The sequence below is a fragment of the Dermacentor silvarum genome, chromosome 9 (genome assembly GCF_013339745.2).
Source record: "Dermacentor silvarum isolate Dsil-2018 chromosome 9, BIME_Dsil_1.4, whole genome shotgun sequence".
In the NCBI taxonomy this organism is placed as follows: domain Eukaryota; kingdom Metazoa; phylum Arthropoda; class Arachnida; order Ixodida; family Ixodidae; genus Dermacentor; species Dermacentor silvarum.
In genome coordinates this window covers 132,514,512-132,534,693 of record NC_051162.1, presented here as the reverse complement: position 1 = coordinate 132,534,693, position 20,182 = coordinate 132,514,512, and the positions used below count along the sequence as shown (strand labels likewise).

Genomic DNA, 20,182 nt, shown 5'->3' with positions numbered 1-20,182 from the left:
TCGCCTCCCTTCCCTCCCCCTCCCCCACGGCTTCTCGCGCGTCGGAAGAAGGTGCGTTTGCTCTACATATATGGTGATTGAAAAGGAGAAAAGAGACGCCTACTTCTGCAGCCCTTAAGCGAGCACGGCGCAGAACGCGCGTTTGTTCTCCGCCGTGCGTTCACTCCCCGTGAAAGACGCGCCCCTCGCGCCCTTTCACTCGCACATACAGCGTTCGGCGCGCGGCGACAATTTCTTCTCCAAATGACGTCATACGGAACCTCACGGCGACGGCGACGGCTACGGCGACGGCGACGCCGACGGCAGAAATCTGCTTTTGAGTGTCCATATAATTGCTATCGCAATAATAAAGTATTTTATTAATATTGTAATGAGGAAGAAGAAACAGAAGTACTTGATCGTGAACATAAATTAAAAACATATTCGTTTCAAACGTTATTCATGTGGCAATGACGCATTAGTCACCGTATACTTCTCAGAACCAATCTGCATTTAGCAAAATAAATAAATAAATAAATCAAATAAACAAGGAATAAACGACGCGTCTGAAGTCACACTGCAAGCGTAAATCCACGCTAAAAGTCCTGTTTAAGTTATGTCGCCACCCTTTAAAATGATTTTTTTAAGCGAATTTAATTTTTGATAATTTAAGAATCTGCAGACATTCAGAATTGTGGTGCAGAAAAAATCCCGTCTCTATCCGGTTTTGTTCAAAAGTTATGTTGTTTTTTATACCTGCACCACGGCTATAGTGAACTATAAGTGAGCTTGATGAAGCGCTCGCGATGTGCGTTTCATCGAAACGGCCGTGCCTGCACTCTACCTGCACGCAGAGCTCCCTGAAACCGAAACTGACATTTCCTGAAAACGAAACCTACATTTGAATAATTAAAACAAACTTATTGTTGTGCTCAAATGCACAGGATACTTTTAGATTAGTTTGTTATAAGATATCTTAAAGATCAATAAATTTAAGCAAGGGTAATCGCCATCTTTCTTCATTCAAATTGCAGAAATTGCCACATGGGGGCACATGACTTGGCATTGTGTTATTTACACTGATCCCGCGTGTTGTTCTGCCTTTTTGAAAGCTATCTTTTCGTCACTTTAAATGTCCTAGATGTTAAAATATCTATGATAAGTATTACACCACAGTAGCTTGCCGCAGTAGCGACCGAACACGCTTGAAAAATGCTAACCGTCAGTCGACAGTTGACAAAAAACAAGCCCGAAAAAAAAAAAAAAAAACGATGTAAAGGTGAACTCGTGACAGCTATGAAGGGACCCACCTATGAGCCTGGTGGTTTTTAGCCTCCCACGAGCTCCCCTTGATGTATATTAAGTGTTCGGAAAACGTAATTCTTGTTTTTCTCGAAACTTCATTTTCAGTTGATTTTTGTTTCTAAAAAGCTCGTAACTTTTGAATATACCAATATTTTTCAATGAAACTTCCCATGCTTCTTCCTTAAACATTAAGCTGTGCATTGAACTAGGATTATTGAAAATCATGAATAACTTTTGATGTTATAGAATTTCAATTGAAATGCGACCACCTGAAACTACACAGTTTTTGGTTTTTCGGCTATAACATACTTAATACTAAAGACAGCGCAAAGATACCTACATTGCTACCAAGCCATTTTCTTTTCGCGTAGTAGGATCGGTAGTTATGACTGCTTGCGTGATCGGCATATTTTGGGAAATTTTTAAAAATTCAATTGTAATCAGTTTTTTTTTCCTTTTTTTTTTTTCTTTTTTTTACCAAACACACTTCAAAGGTCTTTTTAAACAGCCCTTCTGAAGGCAGACACAAAGGAATCAGTTTTGGGTCAAAATATAAAAAGATTTCCAAAAAGGTGGTGACGTATATTGCAAAATACAGTTTGAATCGCGACGCCGGCGGGCGTCGCGAGCCCAGACTGACTCTAGCCCAGACTACCCCTGCTGCCACCTTACGCAAAGCGGCGGCAACTCGGGAACCCGTAATGCGTGGTAGGTGTGCCAATTTGCACAGCTTTGTAAATAAAGTTATGGCTATTTTCTGTGTTAATTACGATACAAAGCAGACCTTTGAATTTGTTGAAATGCTATCTATGCTGCGCAGTAACAATTGTTCCTCTTACCATGCATGTTATGGGTGTAGAATCGCACAAACGCCTAGGCTTTGGTACAGTGGTTATGTTACTATGCTCTTAAAGATCGGAATCAGTTGCCCCAAAATAAACTACACAGAAATCGCGTTTGTGAAGCCGTGGAACCGTGGTGGAACACAGTAGCCATGGCGTGGTGTAGGCTTTCAAATATTTGTAAGTGCCCGCGATGAGCGCAGCTTATGGTAGAAGAATCTTTCCATAAATTAAAAAAATATATACCCACTTAATAGGGTCATCTTGGCGAATCATTCCCAAGTGTGCCACAACCAACACTGCCAGATTCATTTTTGCAGAATCATGTATTAACGTAACATGCAAATTTTCTTTTCTTCTTTTATGTTTTCTCTCAAGCATGTTATTATAAATAAAACATTCGAACAAACAAAAGTCAATGTTCGCGGGCATGCATCGGCTTTATTGAGCAGCCTCGACATAAATTATTGATCTGAGAATGCGAATGTGCGCCGCGGCCGATGTCAGATTGCGTCGAACATGGCGGCGATATTGGAGGGTGCAGGCGGCTCCGAAGCAGATTGTTTACTCCGGAATGAATCGTACGCGCACAAATCTTCGCCCGAAAAGGAAGAGCTCGCCGCCAAGTACAAGGAGCAAGCCAACGAGCACTTCAAAAGTAAGTGTTACACCCGTCGAAGGCATCTCGGACGAGCACATGGACGTGCCGGCACCTGCGGCGTGCGCTGCCCGCGATCCTGCTCGTCCTCCCAACACTTGTGGTTTGCATTCGCAGAACAGGAGTTCAACGCCGCCATCGAGCTCTACTCAAAAGCGATCGAGGCGGACCCCTACAAGGCGGTCTACTATGGGAACCGCAGCTTCGCGTACCTCAAGACGGAGTGCTTCGGATACGCGCTCAAGGATGCTTCCAAGGCGATCGAGCTCGACAGGACTTACGTGAAGGTGCGGCTGTGTTCCCGAACCTTGTGTGGCTAGCAACACCGTGCGAGCGTGAAATGATTTATCTGCTCACCGGTAGTACAACCGAGCCTAACCTGGGCCCAACCAGAGTGCTGGCGAAGCTGTTGGTTCTCATGATTCGAATTTGCAATGCGCTTGCCACGGTGCCTCCGTGGTAGCTTTGCGTTTGCCAACTGTTTGTCGCATGCCTCTGCGCGGCGCCAGCGGTTTTTGTCGATAGCGAAAATTAGAGATGCCTGTTGACAGTAGTCGAGCCAACACGCTTGCTATACGCGCACTGTCACGAGTTTTGTCTTGTGCGGCATTCAAATTATTGCGTAGCTCGTAACCTCGTGGCTAGCTGGTACTAACGGCAAGTAGCTTCTTCCTTTTGCCTGAAAACCTTAATCACAAAGACAAATTTAGGGCTCCTCAGTTTTGTTTCTTCTTTCCTTCTCTTATTACTTGAATGCCAAATGCTGTCTATCCTCAAGCTCACTGTTAGCAGTACAAACAGCATTATGGCAGCTACTGTGAGCATGATAGCGCAAGATCTGTGCCCGTGTCGTGTCTGCGTGTTAGTGTCTCCGTGTGTGTCACCTCAGTGGCGCAACTTACACCATAAGGATAGTTCTAAAATAATGTGTGCAGGTTACATGATAATTTATTGTTCATCAGTTGTGCTCACAATGATGACCACATCTTGGGGCCTGCAGGGTTACTACAGGCGAGCGGCTGCATACATGTCGCTAGGAAAGTTCAAGCAAGCACTCAAGGACTTCGAGGCGGTGAGTGGTGTCTTGAACAATCTGGCTGGCCAAATGTGTCGAACAGTGCACATAGAATCCGTTTGCTGCAGGTAACGAAAGCACGGCCAAGCGACCGCGATGCAAGTGCAAAGTACAGTGAGTGCCTCAAGGTGGTTCGGCGCATGGCTTTCGAGCGGGCCATAGCCGTGGACGACTCCAAGAAATCGATCGCAGACAGCATTGACATTGAAGCTATGTGTAAGGCAAGAGTGATCAGTGGGGGGTGGTGTGTGCTGCCGAGTTTCGGCACTTCTATGCACTGGCTTTTTGACTGTCGTGTGCACTAGACCCACCTGCATAGTGGTGCTTTATACTGATATTCACTGAAGCTTTTTTTTTTCCTCGCTCTCTCAGTTTTAGGGTACAATACTCTTGTCCCAGACAACTGCTATACTTGAGGAGAGTTTTCTGTTAGGGCTAGTTGGTACATGATTCTAAAAAGCAAAAACAGTGCGAGGAATGATACAAGGGAAGGGCATGGGCAACAGCGCTCGTGAACATTATCCTGCAGTCTTATTCGCATTTGATTGAGCTGGGTAAACATCTTACTTATTGCAGCACTTGTTTTAAAATGAAACATAAAATTCACCGAGTGATACATTTGAAGCTTTTGCTTTGTTTTCAGCTTCTGTATTGTTCAAATGGGAAACTGTGACGAATGGAAGCTACGCTGATTTGGCCTCTGCTCCAAGAAACTGGAACAGAAAGTGCTGTCAAACTCTGCTGGACTACTTGTTGCAGTAACACTTGTGCACCAGCTCCACTCGTGTAGCTTTCACTTCACTGACACAGAAAATTGTCTGAGAGTATAGAGGACCCCAGGCACGTCTCTTTTTCATAGTGAATGAAACACAGGGCTGTCATCATTTAAATGTAGTGGATCTAATCAGTCAGTGTAGGGACAGTGCTACTATTAAAGGCTATTGGTCTATGTGAGTGTTTTTCAAGGCCTTGAATATGGTGTTTGCTCAGTTATAAACACAGCACCCAAGGCATTACAGTGGGGTGGAGGTGGGTTGGGCTGATCTTGTAGAGAGTCATTGAAGGTGAAAAATTAAGTACAGCTTAATTGATAGATTAATGTTTGAAGTCAACAGATGCCACTGCTGCCAAGTACTGCCAAGAGCTTCCAGAAATAAGAAAGCATTGCAAGCATGAGAGAAAGTTGGTGACAATACTTGAAAATGTGGAACCAACTCTTTGTGATGTACATAATCCTGGTGAAAGCTTGTCAAGGGAAGTGAACGATTTATGATAAAATTTACCGTCATTTCGCCATAAAAAAAATGCAGTTCGCACGTCTTGGCACTGTTTGCAGCAGTGAATGGAAAAATTCGTCATCCATCTTAGAGAAGCTACAAAGGAAACCCACACAGGTTTTTGGAAAGAAAGCTTTACAGTTGAAGAGAAATTATTCATGGTCTAGTGGGGGATCAAACGCAGGACTATCGCCTTTCTGGGGGCAGTCTCTCTGCCATCTGAGCTGTCCAGGAGGCTAGCAGACCACAAAGCGAGGCCAAAGTAATCAACTACTTGAAGCACAGGGATGCTATATGTGGCAAATTAGTTTTGCAGGAATTCGTAAGGTGGACGAAGTTTATTAAACAGGAAAAATTGTCATCCACTTGAAGAGTGGCATGAAGCCTTTTTCTGAGAAACTTGTAAGGATTTCCTTTGTAGCTTTGTGTATTTGCAGGGGTATGACACCCACTGTGTGTATTGCTTGCTGCACTGCATCTAGCTATACTGTCAGACATAATGCTTGCAGTGCTCTTTTACCTGTGTTATAATTGCAGACATACAACTTTTGCGGAGTGACATTATCGTGCCCGTTACTTTATTTTTTTTTTTTTGTCTCTTTTGCCTAACTTATGTCGTGCTGTACCAGTCTTTCTTTGCTTCAAACAAATTTTCATACAGCGCAATTTAGTATGTTTGGGCGGATTACTTGCAAAGGCAAACATTATTAGTCTGGCAAATTGCATTGCGCAGGTGGTTAACTAAATAGGTCCAGTGAGTAATTTTTAAAGCAAAGCTTTCTTTTCGAACCCTCGACTTTCCTAATCGTAGCTGCTGGGTGTTGCTGCGGTCTTGCCGAATAGGTCATACTTCTAAAAAAAATTTTTAATTATGTGCTCGATGGTGGGATTGAACCTTGGTCTCTCAGCACAGCATGCTGATGCTCTAACCATTAGGCCACAATTCTTGCCAACGGCAACTAGCTCTTTTGAGATTATTGCTGCATGCGTTACATTGCGTAGCACTGGTGCGCACGCCGCTTTTCTTTACGCCAATGATGCAGGAATTAAAAGGGAAAATTTATAGCATTTCATTAACCACTTTACATAAATTCCAAAATGTGTACAGGATCAGCGTAACTTTTGCCATTATGCAACATGTTTCGATTTTCCAGATATCCATTCCCAACATCTACTAAATAATACATTGGTGATCCAGTTAACGTCCTGAAACTGCTTTGCACCTGCTTTTGGAACACGAATGTACTGTGTAGCACACTTCAAGGAAGAATATCTCGAAAGTAGTGTTAGTCGTGACACCATTCTTGCTATGCAAACTTCACTACAGCACGACCTCAATTTCACAATTGAAACGTCATGGTGACCTAAGGGGAGTAATTATAAAAGCAATTAGTGAATAATTTTAATTATCCACCTGCACATTTCGGTTTCTTGTACAGATAATTTACACCTATTTCAGAATGCACCTTAGAAGATTAAACAGCACTATTTGTCGTGGCCAGTCTTTAAAAAAAATCGTTCAAGCTTTAAAAAAAGTGTGTGTGTGTGTGTGTGTGTGTGTGTGTGTGTGTGTGTGTGTGTGTGTGTGTGTGTGTGTGTGTGTGTGTGTGTAGGGGGGGGGGGGCATATACTTAGTTGCATTCAGATTGGCTGGCACAGCACTGAGAAGGCTCTCTGTCCCAAACTTAGTGTGGAGCTCCGTTATCCCAGAGTTTATGGTTTTGCATGCTTGCTTTCTACAGAGTGACTCTAATGGCCGTACACGCAGGTATTGAGGACGACTACAAGGGACCCCAGCTGCAGGATGGCCGGGTGACACTGGAGTTCATGAAGGAGCTCATGGAAACCTTCAAGGCGGGTCGCAAGCTGCACCGGAAATATGCATACAAGGCAAGTTTGCCTCACTTTTAAGAGGATTGACTGGCCAGTTGACGCATATGGTGGGAGCATTACTGTGGCAGCATCCCACGAAAGCTTGGGCGCAACAAAAAAATTAAACGATTACACTACTCCCTAATGCAAAATTTGAGCACAGCTCTATATGTGTTTTCATTTCACGATATATTGGCTGGCGTGGACAGTCTGTCTCGTGCGGCACGTTGCAAACGGAGCAAAGTGTGGTGCGACTTGACTCGCTAATCTGGAGATCGCGAGAGCCAGCGCGTGGGCCCGATGCACAGCAGCTGCCGCCGCCAAATCTACCAGACAGTGCGCACTACTCTAGTGCCATCATCGCCGCACTACGCTTTTCTTCTCACCCTTTTGCCATACCATCCTCCTCTGCTTTCCGCCTCATGGTTCCGCTGCACCCTCCTCCTCCGCGTTCCTCCTCGCATCTTTCATCCCCTGCTGCACTGCGCGTTCGCTTTCATCTTTCGCTGTGCTCTTTAACTCGGTTACGCCGACACTCGCCACAGGAACTGTTGCCTAAGAGCTGCGCTCTAAAAACAGCCTCATTATGGAATTCTTTCATGTACAGAGTGTTGCATAAATAGGAGCCTCAGGCCCACCACAAAAGTTTTCGGAACACAGGATCCGAGTAAACTCTAAATTTCATCGCAGCCTGGGCACACGTCCTTGAACCAAAAGGTAGAGTTGGTACTTCTCCGTACAATCGTCACATTCCTGATACACATTTCACACACTGGTGCGGTTGCGAGAAAATTCAGCTTATTCTCATTTTCCGTGCTGCCAAAACTTCTGAGGTCGGCTGTACCTGACACTTCAGCTGAACTTGCCTTAGCGGTAGCACTTTGCAGTGTGTAAAGTTTAATACCATGTCTCCAAGCATTACTTGTCTGTTTCCGTCAAAGTAAAGCCATGGTGCACGTCATTGAAAAAAGTTTCAATGTTGTCGTAAAATTTTTTCATTTGCCCACACTACAGTGAAAGATGCTGTAGCAACGGCAGATGCACCACCATTTTGTTGCAACAATATCAACAAACTTTGAATGCCGTCGCTGCAGAGTTCAGCTTTATTGTAAATGAAACGGGCAGACAGTGCTTATGGTGGGCGGCGGGGGAAATGTCACCCACCACTTTGGTTTACCGTCCACCGCTCTGGTTTATCGTCCACTGCTCCGGGTTTATTTATTTATTCAAGGCCACCAACCTCCAACTGCTCCGGTTGATAAGTCAAGAATTCCATTTATTCCTTTTTTGCAATCGTCAGCGTTCTTTTATCGTGTGGGCAAACTTTAAAAAGAAGTTGAGAAAATCGCACATTTCTAGTACGCTGTCGACAAAAACTGAGTATAAAATCAAGTAGAAAACCAAGCGTTGAGAGGTGCCATCATGCATCACTAGCGTGACTTTCCGTTGAATTAATGCCGCGATTTTGGAACCATCGTAAAGAGATCTGAGCTTCAGGTAGCCATAGCACTGTATTCGCTGTACAGAAGTAACAACAAAATAAGCGAACAAAAATTAAAATCGGCCATCGCGATTTGTTACTGCTGCCTTGCAGACAAAGCAAGCGCACGTATTGTCTGGTGCAGATTTGTATTGCTGGCGCGTGTTTCGCATGCATTTTGACAGCAACGAGCTGTACATTTCTTTGTCCTGGCGAAGTTTAGCAATTGCTCTAGGATGCATTGCTGGCTCGCGTTAGTTTCGTTAATGCGTACAAAATGTCGGCTCGTCCACCCCTAAAAAATTTCTGGGGAGAACCCTGCAGGTGTGCTAGTAAAGTGAAACACTCACAAAATGGCACCTCTGTATGAAATTTAAGTGGAAATCAGCAAGTTGCTTAGCTGGAAAAGTCGGTACACCTGGCGTTTCTATTTGTGCAACACTCAGTACACGGAAGGATACCATAACAAGGCTGTTTTATTAATACAATTAATGCTCTTAAGATACATGACATACTTTCCGGTGTCTGTCTGTCTTTCTATGGATCTAACCATTTTCCTACTAACTTGGGTCACTTGGTAGTCCATGGTCGGAAGGGTAGAGCATCGGGCGGCTGTGCTGAGGGGACCGGGTTCGAAACCAGTCGTCGGACCAACTTGGGTCACTGGCTATGTGACTGGGTATGTGCCTGTATTCAATGAACCTCTTTCACGCCAACTTTGGTCACGGGGTATTCACTGACAAAAAAAAAATTCTCTAAATTTCTCCAATGCTGGGCGGAATAGAGCGCGTGTCACATATATTTAAACAATCTTGTCGAATATATATATATACTGCACCATGCTGCACCAACATTCATTGTGAGATGGGTTCTGCCTGCGTTTTGTCTTACCGGTACTGTCCACATTGCTGGTCAGCTGGTGTTGTCTACCTCTACGAGACAAGTATTATTTTGCTATTTTTGTATAGTTATAGTCCCGGATTACCCGGGAGACTCCCGGATTTAGACTATTTCTTCCGGTTGTATGGTAGACAGGAAAATTTCCCGGAAATAGCACTTGTGTCCCGTTTCTATGCACGTCCAGTGCTTTGTCAGGCCACATTGGCAAAAAGAATCCAACCCAATCCAATCCAGTTGGAAGTTCATCGCGCAAAACATTGTTAAGAAAGAGGGGGGGGGGGGGGGGTCGTGTAACCGACTGTTTACATTTTATTTGACGACAGCTTATGGTGCCTATCACAGTATTTGCCACTAAATTGTTACTACCACAACCTCACAATAAATGGTTTTGGTTCCATGAAGTTCACTTTTTCTTGCTTGCATTTGTGTTTTCAGCCCCATGTGGCAGAAAAATCTTTTTTTATATAATTTTTTTACATTTTGTTTGCAAAATTACTGTTCAACATTCTGTTTTCATGTGTAAAGAAAATCGAGGCATTTCTTCAACCAGAAGAATGCGAAAAAGGGTTCTAATTGAGGGATGGTAGCCGCAGGAAATTCATTTTTCCGTTCATGCTCTACTGATGCAGCTCGCAATGACAAGTGTTGCCTAAATGATGAGCATGCCTGGTGAAGCAACAAGTGAGCATTAGTTCTGGCTGAACCGGCACCAGATCATTCTCTACTTTCCGCCACTGCTAAGGCAAAGGCTGTGCCCCTTACATGTGAGAGGATGACAAGCGAAGCGCTGTCGTTTCGCTTTATTCAGGACAAACACCAAAATGTGACTGAGTCTCTCAACAGCAAGATATAGATGCTGTGCCCCAAAATAATATTTCGTTCATGCACTGTTGTAGAAAAGGCCACTTCTATAGCCATACCATACGTGGTTCAACAAAGGCCACAAAGGCTTTGGGGAGACCCTGCAGTTATGGGTGTTCTTCCAACTTGGGAGTTAGTCGCCCTGGGCAATTAGAGAATCTGAAGCACAAACAGCTGAAGCTAAGTTGTGTCATTACAGTGCTGCAAAGAAAGCCCGGATGGAGGAGGAAGCTCGCAAGGGTTCTGAGAAGCCGGAAAATCTTAGTTTTAGATTTCTTCTGTAAAGACTGCTCTGCATTCTAGTCAGCTTTCATGAAAATTGATCATCCGAAATAGTAACCAGCATGTTTAGAAGCTTCAAACTTTTTTTCTTTTTTCAATTTTACTCTGGTTTTTACCGATTGTGCACAAAAAATCTGCACTTAATGTAACTTGATCTCAGCTGAATGCAAGTATGTGCGTTTTACTGTATGTTGCAGCAATTTTGGTCGTGTGCATTTTAAGGAATGAATCATCAGTGTTTTTGATAACTATGGTAGAGATATAAAATGTTTAAATTCTTATTTTTAGTGCTAAAATAAAATAATTTCTGAGCTTAATTGCAATCATTTGTATATAAGTAGCAATATACACTATTTTATAACACACTCCTAGGCATGGTGTGAAGCCCAAACTTTGCAGTTAGAGACCCTACTTTTCCAACTTCCAGAGGCACAGAAAAATAACCAGACAAGATATTCAGAAATAGGAGAATAAACTCTATATTTTGCCTAAATTTCATCCAATAGCCTTTATTACCAATGAAAACGGATCTCTGGGGCACATCTCCCCTTACATTCTTTTGACAGTCATAATTGGTGGTGCACTTCACTACCCGTGAAGTGTGTCATCACTTTGGCCTTAGCGCGCCTTGTAGCTTTCAAGCCATTGCACAGTCTCCTTGGTGTGCACTTGTTTTTGTTTCAGTGTTTTCTCTCCTGCTTTGGTCCCTGCGATTTGCTGCTGATAGAGTTGAAACTGAATGTAATGAACACGAATATGATTAATTATCGGATCTAATGGAGTAAATGTAAAAAATTTTTTGGCTGATATCAGCATGCAACGAATATAGTATTCTTATAATGGATAACAGACATAACTAATGTGAGATATTGCGAATATATTTTTGCGTCGGATGCAACTTCCTTATAATTTGGATCAGCTGTAGTTCTTGTTGTTTGACTAATACATTTAATGGCTAGCTTTTTCCGCTGATTTAGGCCAACTCATATAAAAGAAATACCGAAAGGATTAAAAAACAAGAAAAGTCACTGAAAAAGCAAACCATCTTTTTGTACAAATTCCCTGCAGTGTATAGAGATGTAGTACTACTTGGGTGAGCTGTACATGACAGCATGATTTAGCAACTGGGAAGGTTTAATCACCGCATTCAGAAACCACCGCAAGGCCGTAAGGGTGTGCATAATGAACGTGCTGTTCTTGACCTTTTGCAGATGCTGGTAGATGCCAAGGCACTGTTCCAGCCCCTTCCTAGCCTCGTAGACATCAACGTGCCACCGGTAATGTGGCTTCATCTATGTGAATCTGGGCACCAGCTTATTGTGACAACTTTTATTGTTGCAGGAGTGCAAGTTTACAGTATGTGGGGACATTCACGGCCAGTTCTTTGACCTCATGAACATCTTTGAGCTGAATGGGCTGCCATCTGAGACTAACCCATATGTATCCTTTGGATTGTGGTGTAATGATAGTTTTCTCTATCTTTATACACACACACATATATACTTTTCTTTTTTGTATGTGTGGTTTGCTTAATCCTTGACCTGTTCTTTGGCCAGCTGTTCAACGGAGACTTTGTTGACCGGGGTTCATTCTCAGTCGAGTGCATCTTCACGTTGCTTGGCTTCAAGTTGCTCTATCCAAATCACATGTACATGTCACGAGGTGAGGAGCCTGTTAAAATGCATGCGGCTTTAACGACACCTGTATTGTTGCGAAGCCAGACTCAACTGTTGTCCTCCGCAGGAAACCATGAGAGCCAGACCATGAACCAAATGTATGGTTTCGAAGGGGAAGTCAAGGCCAAGTATCCTTTACAGATCAACAGTGTAGCCAAGCTGCTGCTGTGGGTTGAGGGAACTATTGTATTGTCTTATAAAGAAATTTTCACACTGATGATATTTCTTGATCGAAGTCCATCAAATCAACATTCATCTGTACATGAATGATGTAACTTGATCATACTATTAGTGTGTGTTGCTGTGAACTGGAAATGCTAATGAACGTCACTATCCTGCCATTTTGCATACGGCAGATATGTTTAAATTGGCACAAATTGCTGGTGGTTCTATCATCTTGAAAGCTTTGTTACCATTTATTTTGACTCTACAGCTGCACCATTGTGGCAACTCAGCTGTGCCAACTCATTTATGGTGCAGTGATCACACACTCTGGTCACATTGATGTAACTTGTGAAAAGCAGACTTGTGTGTGATCAAAGCCTGATGCTATAATGAAATATCTGATATAATGAAGTAAATTAGAAATGCTTTTTCCTGATCTCAGCTTATAACAAATATAGGATATAACGAAGGTATTTCGTGTCAGATGAGACTTTGTTATAACGAGGCTTTACTGTGTAATGAATTTTATTAGTGTTTGTTTACAGCCTTCAATAAATTTTATTGAGAAGGCAAAAAAAAAAGATCACTTGTTTTGTGTTTCTGGCACCTGGAATATTAATGTGGCAAGTTTTTGCTGTTTGTGTTTACGGTCCAAAAGCTACACCTTGGGCTACGAAGGTGCTCTGAGTCACACTAATACGCCTGTTGTTCTGTAACTTGGGCGTTGTAACATTTACTGAAGTTGTGGTCTGGAAGTGTTTTTGCGTTGTTTCGCCTTTAAAATGTGTTGCAGCTGGATGTCGAACCTATGACCTTGTGCTTAGTGCCAGAATGCCCTGGCAGTTGAGGAATTTTGTAGCAGAGCGTTAATTTGGAATTGTGTTCTTATTTGAAGTTGAAACTACAGTAGAATCTGAATGAAACAATCATGTTCATGTGAATTTCAGCGCGTCAAATCTGTTGCAGATGTCAATGTCAGTAAAAGGCAGTTGTAATTCTAAGGATGGTCAGTGCTAGCTTCAGTTCGTGTTTCCAGTTTGATCCAAGTTCACCTGGTAAACATGGCTTGACACAGGCAGGTTGTAAGAGTTGATGATTGGGAAAATTCGTTCAGCATTGTGAACTTTAATGAGGTAGACAGACAGATGAAAGGAACACAGACAAGACAGACAGGTCATTGCATATGCACGCCAAATGTCTCGCTCTTGTGACAGATGATGCTGTTCAAGGGGTCGTTTCCATACTTGGTTTCACAATATGTTGGCAGTGACAGCTGGTGTCATCCAGGGGAGAGTTTGCAAAAGCATTATGTCCCATCGCGGTGCAGCACCGTCTGCTCTCGAAATACATGTAGAACAGCATAAAACTGCTCTGCCAACAGCAAACTTAACCCTTGTCTCAGCCATTTGAATGCAAGGAAGTCAGATATGCTAGCATCCAAATAACGCTTTCTGGGAAAATTCTAAGCCGTCATTTATGTTGGTGCTGTGTAAATCTATAGTGCATTAGCTGGCTATGTAGGTGCATTTTTCTGCTTAACCTAGCAAAAATTTTGAAACAATCAGCTGCGCAGTTTTCTCACCTTGTCTTGTAACATGGGGCAAGTGAGTAGGGAGCCTTGTAGAGGGCACGCCAGACAAGGAAAGTGCTTCCTCGTTTTTTGTTGGCTGAAAACAGTACCCGGTGAACCTTTGAGTTGAACCAGCAGACGCTATCAGAAATCAAAACTCCATGTCTGCATAAAGAATACAAAACTAGTACGGCCCCGAATTCCTCCGTGGCACTGTAAATGATTCCGTTCATTAAACTGTTATATAGTTGACTTCTAATAGTAAATAACCTTTTTTGTAATAGTATGTGCAAATTTTTTCTCTCCTGTAGCACAAGCTATGCTACTTGTATTGCTTAATATGATGCTGAAATGAGAGGCCATATCCTTGCGCTAGAAAAGGAAAAGCCTGAATAGCTGGTGCAAGAAAGACTTCATAAAGATTCATATTGCTTAAAATAAGTTCATCAGGCTATATCCACAGGATAAATAGCCGCACAACAAAAATACACAGTACCATGGAGATTTAATTGGAACTACGTTCTAGTGCATATTTCTAAACGTCATGCAGAGGCTTGTAGCCTTGGTGACACTGCCAGTAAATTAGGAGGCAGAGTATAGAGCAGCCCTCATGAACACTTATAAGTTATCTTGAGGACTCTGGGCAGTTGTAGAAGTATCGCTTTATGGTCCTTAAGTCTTGCCTCTCAGATACACACCCAATATGGCTGAGCTATTCACAGAGGTGTTCAACTGGCTTCCCCTGGCTCATCTCATCAATGGACGTGTTCTGGTGTGTGCTGCGTTCTGTTCTGATGATGTAATAGCTTTGTTTCACTGAGTTTACTGCATAGTTTGCCGCATGGCTTGCTTTCTCTGCTAGCATGATTGAACCACATGCGATGTTTAACGCATTGTAGTGAACTGCTTTGCAGTGCTAAAATATTTCTTTTGTGCACGGTTCTCTGGGAAGCCTACATTCCTAGTAGGCAATGAAAGGTAAACATCAAATGCATTGTATTGTAAATTGTACATTGTAAAAATGTATTCATTAGTAATATGAAGTAGTTGATAGTGTCAGCAAGAAAGGAATTTTATTTTGTCACATGCTGTACTGTATATGAAGTGCCACTTCTTTGTAAACCCTGATGAAGACCGGTCCACCGGTCAAAACCATTGAAATTAAATACTTGTTCTGTTTACCTTGTAGCATTACTAAAACATTTTTTGTTTGATAGGTAGCCTGAAGAATGTCTTTCTACTTATACATATTGATGTGTGCATGCATATGCACGTGTGTGTGCGTGTGTGCGTGCGTGCATGTGAGAGAGAGAGCAAGCGAGCTAGCTAGCTAGCTAGCTAGACTAAGCTCCCGAACAATATGCATATCATTCCTGGTTATATGCTTGCTTTCCAGCTGAAAGTGCCAAGTTCTTGTTTTATTCTTTTGTTCTTGTTGTGCTATAATCACCTAAGGTATCTTATTATATTTACACAATTTTTGCCTAGCTGAGGTGCTTCTTTCATGAGACTCAGGATGGAGATTGCATAAAATGTTCAAATAACAACTTAGCGAATCAGTACTAGCCTAGCTTGTCCAAACTGGTTTGGGGATGGCCTAGCACAGACAAGCTGGCGTTGTCTAAGATTAAAAAGCTTCATGTGTATGGGATTGATTATACATATTGCATTTCTGAACGAAAGAAGCCAACCTTGTCACACCCGGCTGTCCATTGTGGCATCTGATTGCAGCAGTTGTGGCACTCAATCCCTCCTTTGTTACAATTGCCGAGAGCTGCTCCAATAGTATTCACTGTCATGTGTGGGCTGTGCAGGTGATGCATGGTGGCCTGTTCTCTGATGACAATGTGACGCTAGACGACATTCGCAAGACACCCCGCAACCGGCAACCACCTGAGGAAGGCATCATGTGTGAACTGCTGTGGTCGGACCCCCAGCCCCAAGAGGGTCGCTCCCCCAGCAAGCGTGGTGTGGGCATCCACTTTGGACCCGATGTGACACGGCGCTTCCTGCAGCGCAACAACCTCGACTACATTGTGCGTAGCCATGAAGTCAAGGCCGACGGCTACGAGGTTGCCCACCAGGGCAAATGCATCACTGTCTTCTCTGCGCCAAACTACTGGTTAGCACTGAATCCGGGTTCTTCAATTTCTCCAAATTTTGTTTGGCTGTTGAACTTTACAGTTTAGCAAGGAAAATAGCTAATGTCAGACAGCTGTTTATGTTCGAGTCGCATTCTTAGTTTTCTGCTTGAATAGAAGCATGTGCAGTTGTTTGCTTTCATGTAGCTTGTACGTTTGACACTGTTTGCTGTTGCTCTATAGACCTATAAATTATTATTGTTTGCGCAGGTGCCATGTTTACCTTGCGAGATAGTTGTGGGCATTGTTATTACACTGTTATTAGCTGTGGCATAACGTTTAGAAAATGGTATTTCATCTAAGCTATTTGTACATGACCACCATTTTTTTTTTTCTATCCATTGCCATCATGTCATGGGTGCAGCCACCTCATCAAGCTACCATATGTTATAGCTTTTTGTGGCTCTTTCCTTTCATGTTAAGGAAAACAAGTTGAAAATGAAAAGGGGTCATGCGTTAGAATCGGTACATTTTAGCAAAATCGCAGCATGTGGAAGCAATACTCAGATTATTATGTCCATTTTCCTACCATAACTACAGTTGACTTCCACTGAAATATTTTCTTTTTGTGTTTTTGTGCAGTGACACTATGGGGAACAAGGGAGCTTTCATCACCATGAACGGTCGCGACCTGAAGCCTAAGTTCACCACATATGAGGCTGTGGTAAGTTCATACCAGTTTGAAAAATAAGCAATTAGTAGTTGACAACGGTAGAACCTTTATCTAAGTGAAAGCTATTACAATGATGCTATTACGATGATGCCATGATGCCATTACGAGAACATTATGACCATTATGTGTTATTGCTGGCTGAGAACTTTTGTTTTCTGTAGTGAGTGCACACCTGATGGCAGTCAACATTTTTAACAGGCTGTGCCCTATGTACCTTTAACTGTGATTGCTGCCATGTGGCAAGTTTCTTAGTGCATCTTGTCTCACCTATGCACACATGTAAAGCGTCATTTGCTTCAGTCACTCATCACTTAGTATACCAGTAGCACAGTATCACAAAATCAGATTTCTTTTTAGTTAGTTTTGCCATTGCCTGCACAAAACTTGTAACATACGTAAATGAGCTGGAGATGCAGGTTTGTTTACTTACACAGTTTAATCGTGTTACAACAAAATGCTTAGGACATGCAAGAAGATTTGTTGTAGAAACAACTAATGGCCAAATGTAATAGTATGATGAATTGCCCTATTTCCAGAAATAGGTTTATTTCAACTGTTTATTAAGTGCGAAGCACTTTAGGGGCCTGGGCTGACGGTGGAGTCAGTCGCATGTGATCTTTCTGTATCACGCTCACAAACAAGTTCTCAAAACAGGGTCAAAACAAGTGCAGAATTGATTAAAACTGGTTCAGAATAAACTAACATGATTTAGAATAATTTAAAAGACAGGAATAATCAAGCATTAAGTGCATGAACTAGCAGAAACTCGTTAAAATCAGTTCCAAAACGCCAGACTGGCACCAGCACAGCGCAAGGAAGGGCGACACCACCCTTCACTGGCGGATCACTGCTTCGCACTTCCGCAGGTTTCACATTAGTGGAGCTGCATTAGCGCTGGATTTGAGCTACACAAACGCAGGATTTGAGCAGAATTGGAGCTACATTAAGCGCTGGATTTGAGCAGTATTTCAGCTGGATTGGAACTGCATTTGATTTGGGGCGCAGAATGCTCTTGAAGTCGATCTGAGGTTGCGGCGGCAGCCGATGGCGCGGCCGGCACGTCTCTCGGGGCGAGCTCTTGGCGATCGCTATGGACGCATCACACGTTGCTGCCGTTGCCATGGGAGGAGGCGAGTTTGCAATAGAGACTATGGCTATGGCGTTGACAACCGTCAAAGGGAAACCAGCTGCCAATTTTTTTCTTCCGGACAGCAGCACTGAACTGCCCTTGTCTTTTCTTTCTTTGCTTTTAGCGATGGAACAGTGTAATCAAGTTGTGTGCTACTAGTTTCTTGCAGTGATCACAGTGGCAAATGAATCAACAAAATGTGGCATTGTTGATGCATAGTGCGCCTTCTCTTGCTGTTGACTTGTCATTGCTGCAGGCACCCATTTTAATTATTAGCAAGTCGTGTCATTTCTGGCTTCCTTTCATTCGGTGCAAGCATTGAATGTGGTGCAGATTACTCACTTGTTGCTGGTGCACTTGCAGCCCCATCCGAACATCAAGCCCATGGCGTATGCAAGCAGCTTGCTCGCCCTCTGAGGCCTGCAGGCGGTTTACTGTCTTTCTGCTGCTGCCACAGCTGACCAAGATGGTGGCGAGGGTTGGGACCCACTGCACGCAAATTCACCCTGCCGATGCTTGGCGCCAGCTACCAGCAAGTGGCTCCACAGAGCCGGAGGCCGCTGGCAGGCCTTAGAGCCACACAGATGGGACGGCCGTACCTGCTCCAAGTCATGTCGCAGACGGCCTCCAGCTATCAGTTTGTACTAAAGAACTGCTGTTGAGAATACAGTATGTGCAACAGTTGGAATGCCTGTGCTCATTTTGTGAGGAGTGACGTGGGGCTGCTGCTGTGGCTGCATGCAGTCCTTTATTTTCCTTGGGTGTGCGTTCTTGATTGATCTCATTCATTAGTACATCTACTTTTGCATGACTTGGCACCCCATTGTAGTGACTAGCACTCGCCGATATCATGAGGCCTCTGCTGTCTACAACACAGTCGAATCTCAATATAACAAACATGGGTATACCTAATTATCGAGTCTAATAAATTATCATATGTAATGAATACAGGCATAACAAATTATCGGGTTTAATGAACACAGATATAGTGGATTACCAGGCATTACGAAGTAGATCTAGAATGTTTGTTGACGATAGCAACATATAATTATTACTGGGTATAACGAAGGTATCTTTGTGCCGGATGCAACTGTTATTGATGTGGTTCGACTGATTCGTTGTATTTGATCGTCGCATGGCGTGAATATGCAGCTCACAGGATGTACATCCATCCTTAAGTTTCACTCGTGTCCACTTCTTCATTAGCCCATCAGCATGCACTAATAAATGTGGTTGATTACAGCCTTGTCTGCTATGCACAGATAGTGCCATAGAGTGTTCCAATTCTGGCCAGCATCGAAGACAGTCCATATAGACAGCCAAGTCAGCTTCAAGCCCAAGTAATGGAATTCATCTGAAACTGGCTGGAAGACGATAGGAAGATGCCTGTGCGATCTGACGCCATCTCGGGGCAGAAAAAATAAAGCTAAGAAAAGTACATATTATTTCTGTATTTTAACTCTGCACATGTGAACCTATGAAAAACGCAATGTGACTTCCATTAAGCACATAGGAAAGTGTGGCAACGTTTTCTTGTGCGCAGACGACCTTCCCGTCGAGTTTTCAAGCATCTTGCTCAGCCGCCATTTGGCCGCCATGTTGTTTGGGCAGAAAAGTAGCCTGCATGGTTTTTTGACATCAGTGCTGCCTTCGCAAAACTGTCTTCTCTGATGTCTTCGTCAGAATTGGAAGGAGATGGCTGCTGTCCGCGTAGCCGTTTACGGCGAGCATTGGAACACAGCCATAGTTTAGTGGTGGTCACTCAGTGTTCACTCGCAAATTTTCTTCATAATGTGTTATACTTGGTACTTATGTGAACCCTGTATGGGTTTCATGCAAACTCTGGCTATCCAATTTTCATTGAGTTGGACTACTTTATGGAATTGCTTTTGGCATCCCTTTCGACACTGCTGCTAGACAATGTCAAAAAATTAAAAAAAGCAATATATGCAGGAAGCATGCATTATATAGGATCTTTTGCTGATGGATTGTCTGTGTTAGTGCCTCCAAGCATATTTTATGCATTGGTCTGGTATTAGTAAGAGAAAAGGCATTCCCTAGCTCTGAATCGTATAACAATAAATGTGCCAAAGTAATGCTATTGTAAGATGCTTTAAATAATAAGCAATAGAATAAGTACTAGAAGTAGGCATAATGAAGTCTATTTTGGTAAGCTTGTATTGCTGTTTTGGAAAGAACTGCACAGTTTTTTTATGTATTGTGCACTCTAAAGCACACTTGTGAAACATGTACAGGAATTGCTGCACTAAACTTTGCAGCCACATTACTTGCGCACT

The 20,182-nt window shown here is 43.0% G+C and overlaps 1 protein-coding gene across 1 annotated transcript in view; it reads left to right on the top strand.

The window, feature by feature from the left end:
• Nucleotides 1-18,573, top strand: part of LOC119464384 (serine/threonine-protein phosphatase 5-like) — a 119,174-nt gene extending 100,601 nt beyond the window's left edge. The window contains exons 2-14 of the mRNA XM_037725326.2: nucleotides 2,634-2,784; nucleotides 2,902-3,071; nucleotides 3,785-3,856; nucleotides 3,928-4,075; nucleotides 6,905-7,026; nucleotides 11,743-11,808; nucleotides 11,873-11,971; nucleotides 12,088-12,193; nucleotides 12,275-12,335; nucleotides 14,633-14,714; nucleotides 15,757-16,064; nucleotides 16,666-16,747; nucleotides 18,249-18,573. Of these exons, the coding sequence (XP_037581254.2) occupies nucleotides 2,634-2,784; nucleotides 2,902-3,071; nucleotides 3,785-3,856; nucleotides 3,928-4,075; nucleotides 6,905-7,026; nucleotides 11,743-11,808; nucleotides 11,873-11,971; nucleotides 12,088-12,193; nucleotides 12,275-12,335; nucleotides 14,633-14,714; nucleotides 15,757-16,064; nucleotides 16,666-16,747; nucleotides 18,249-18,302 (1,521 nt within the window). The 3' untranslated portion in view covers nucleotides 18,303-18,573. The remainder of the gene's footprint in view (nucleotides 1-2,633; nucleotides 2,785-2,901; nucleotides 3,072-3,784; nucleotides 3,857-3,927; nucleotides 4,076-6,904; nucleotides 7,027-11,742; nucleotides 11,809-11,872; nucleotides 11,972-12,087; nucleotides 12,194-12,274; nucleotides 12,336-14,632; nucleotides 14,715-15,756; nucleotides 16,065-16,665; nucleotides 16,748-18,248) is intronic.
• Nucleotides 18,574-20,182: the final 1,609 nt, after the last annotated feature.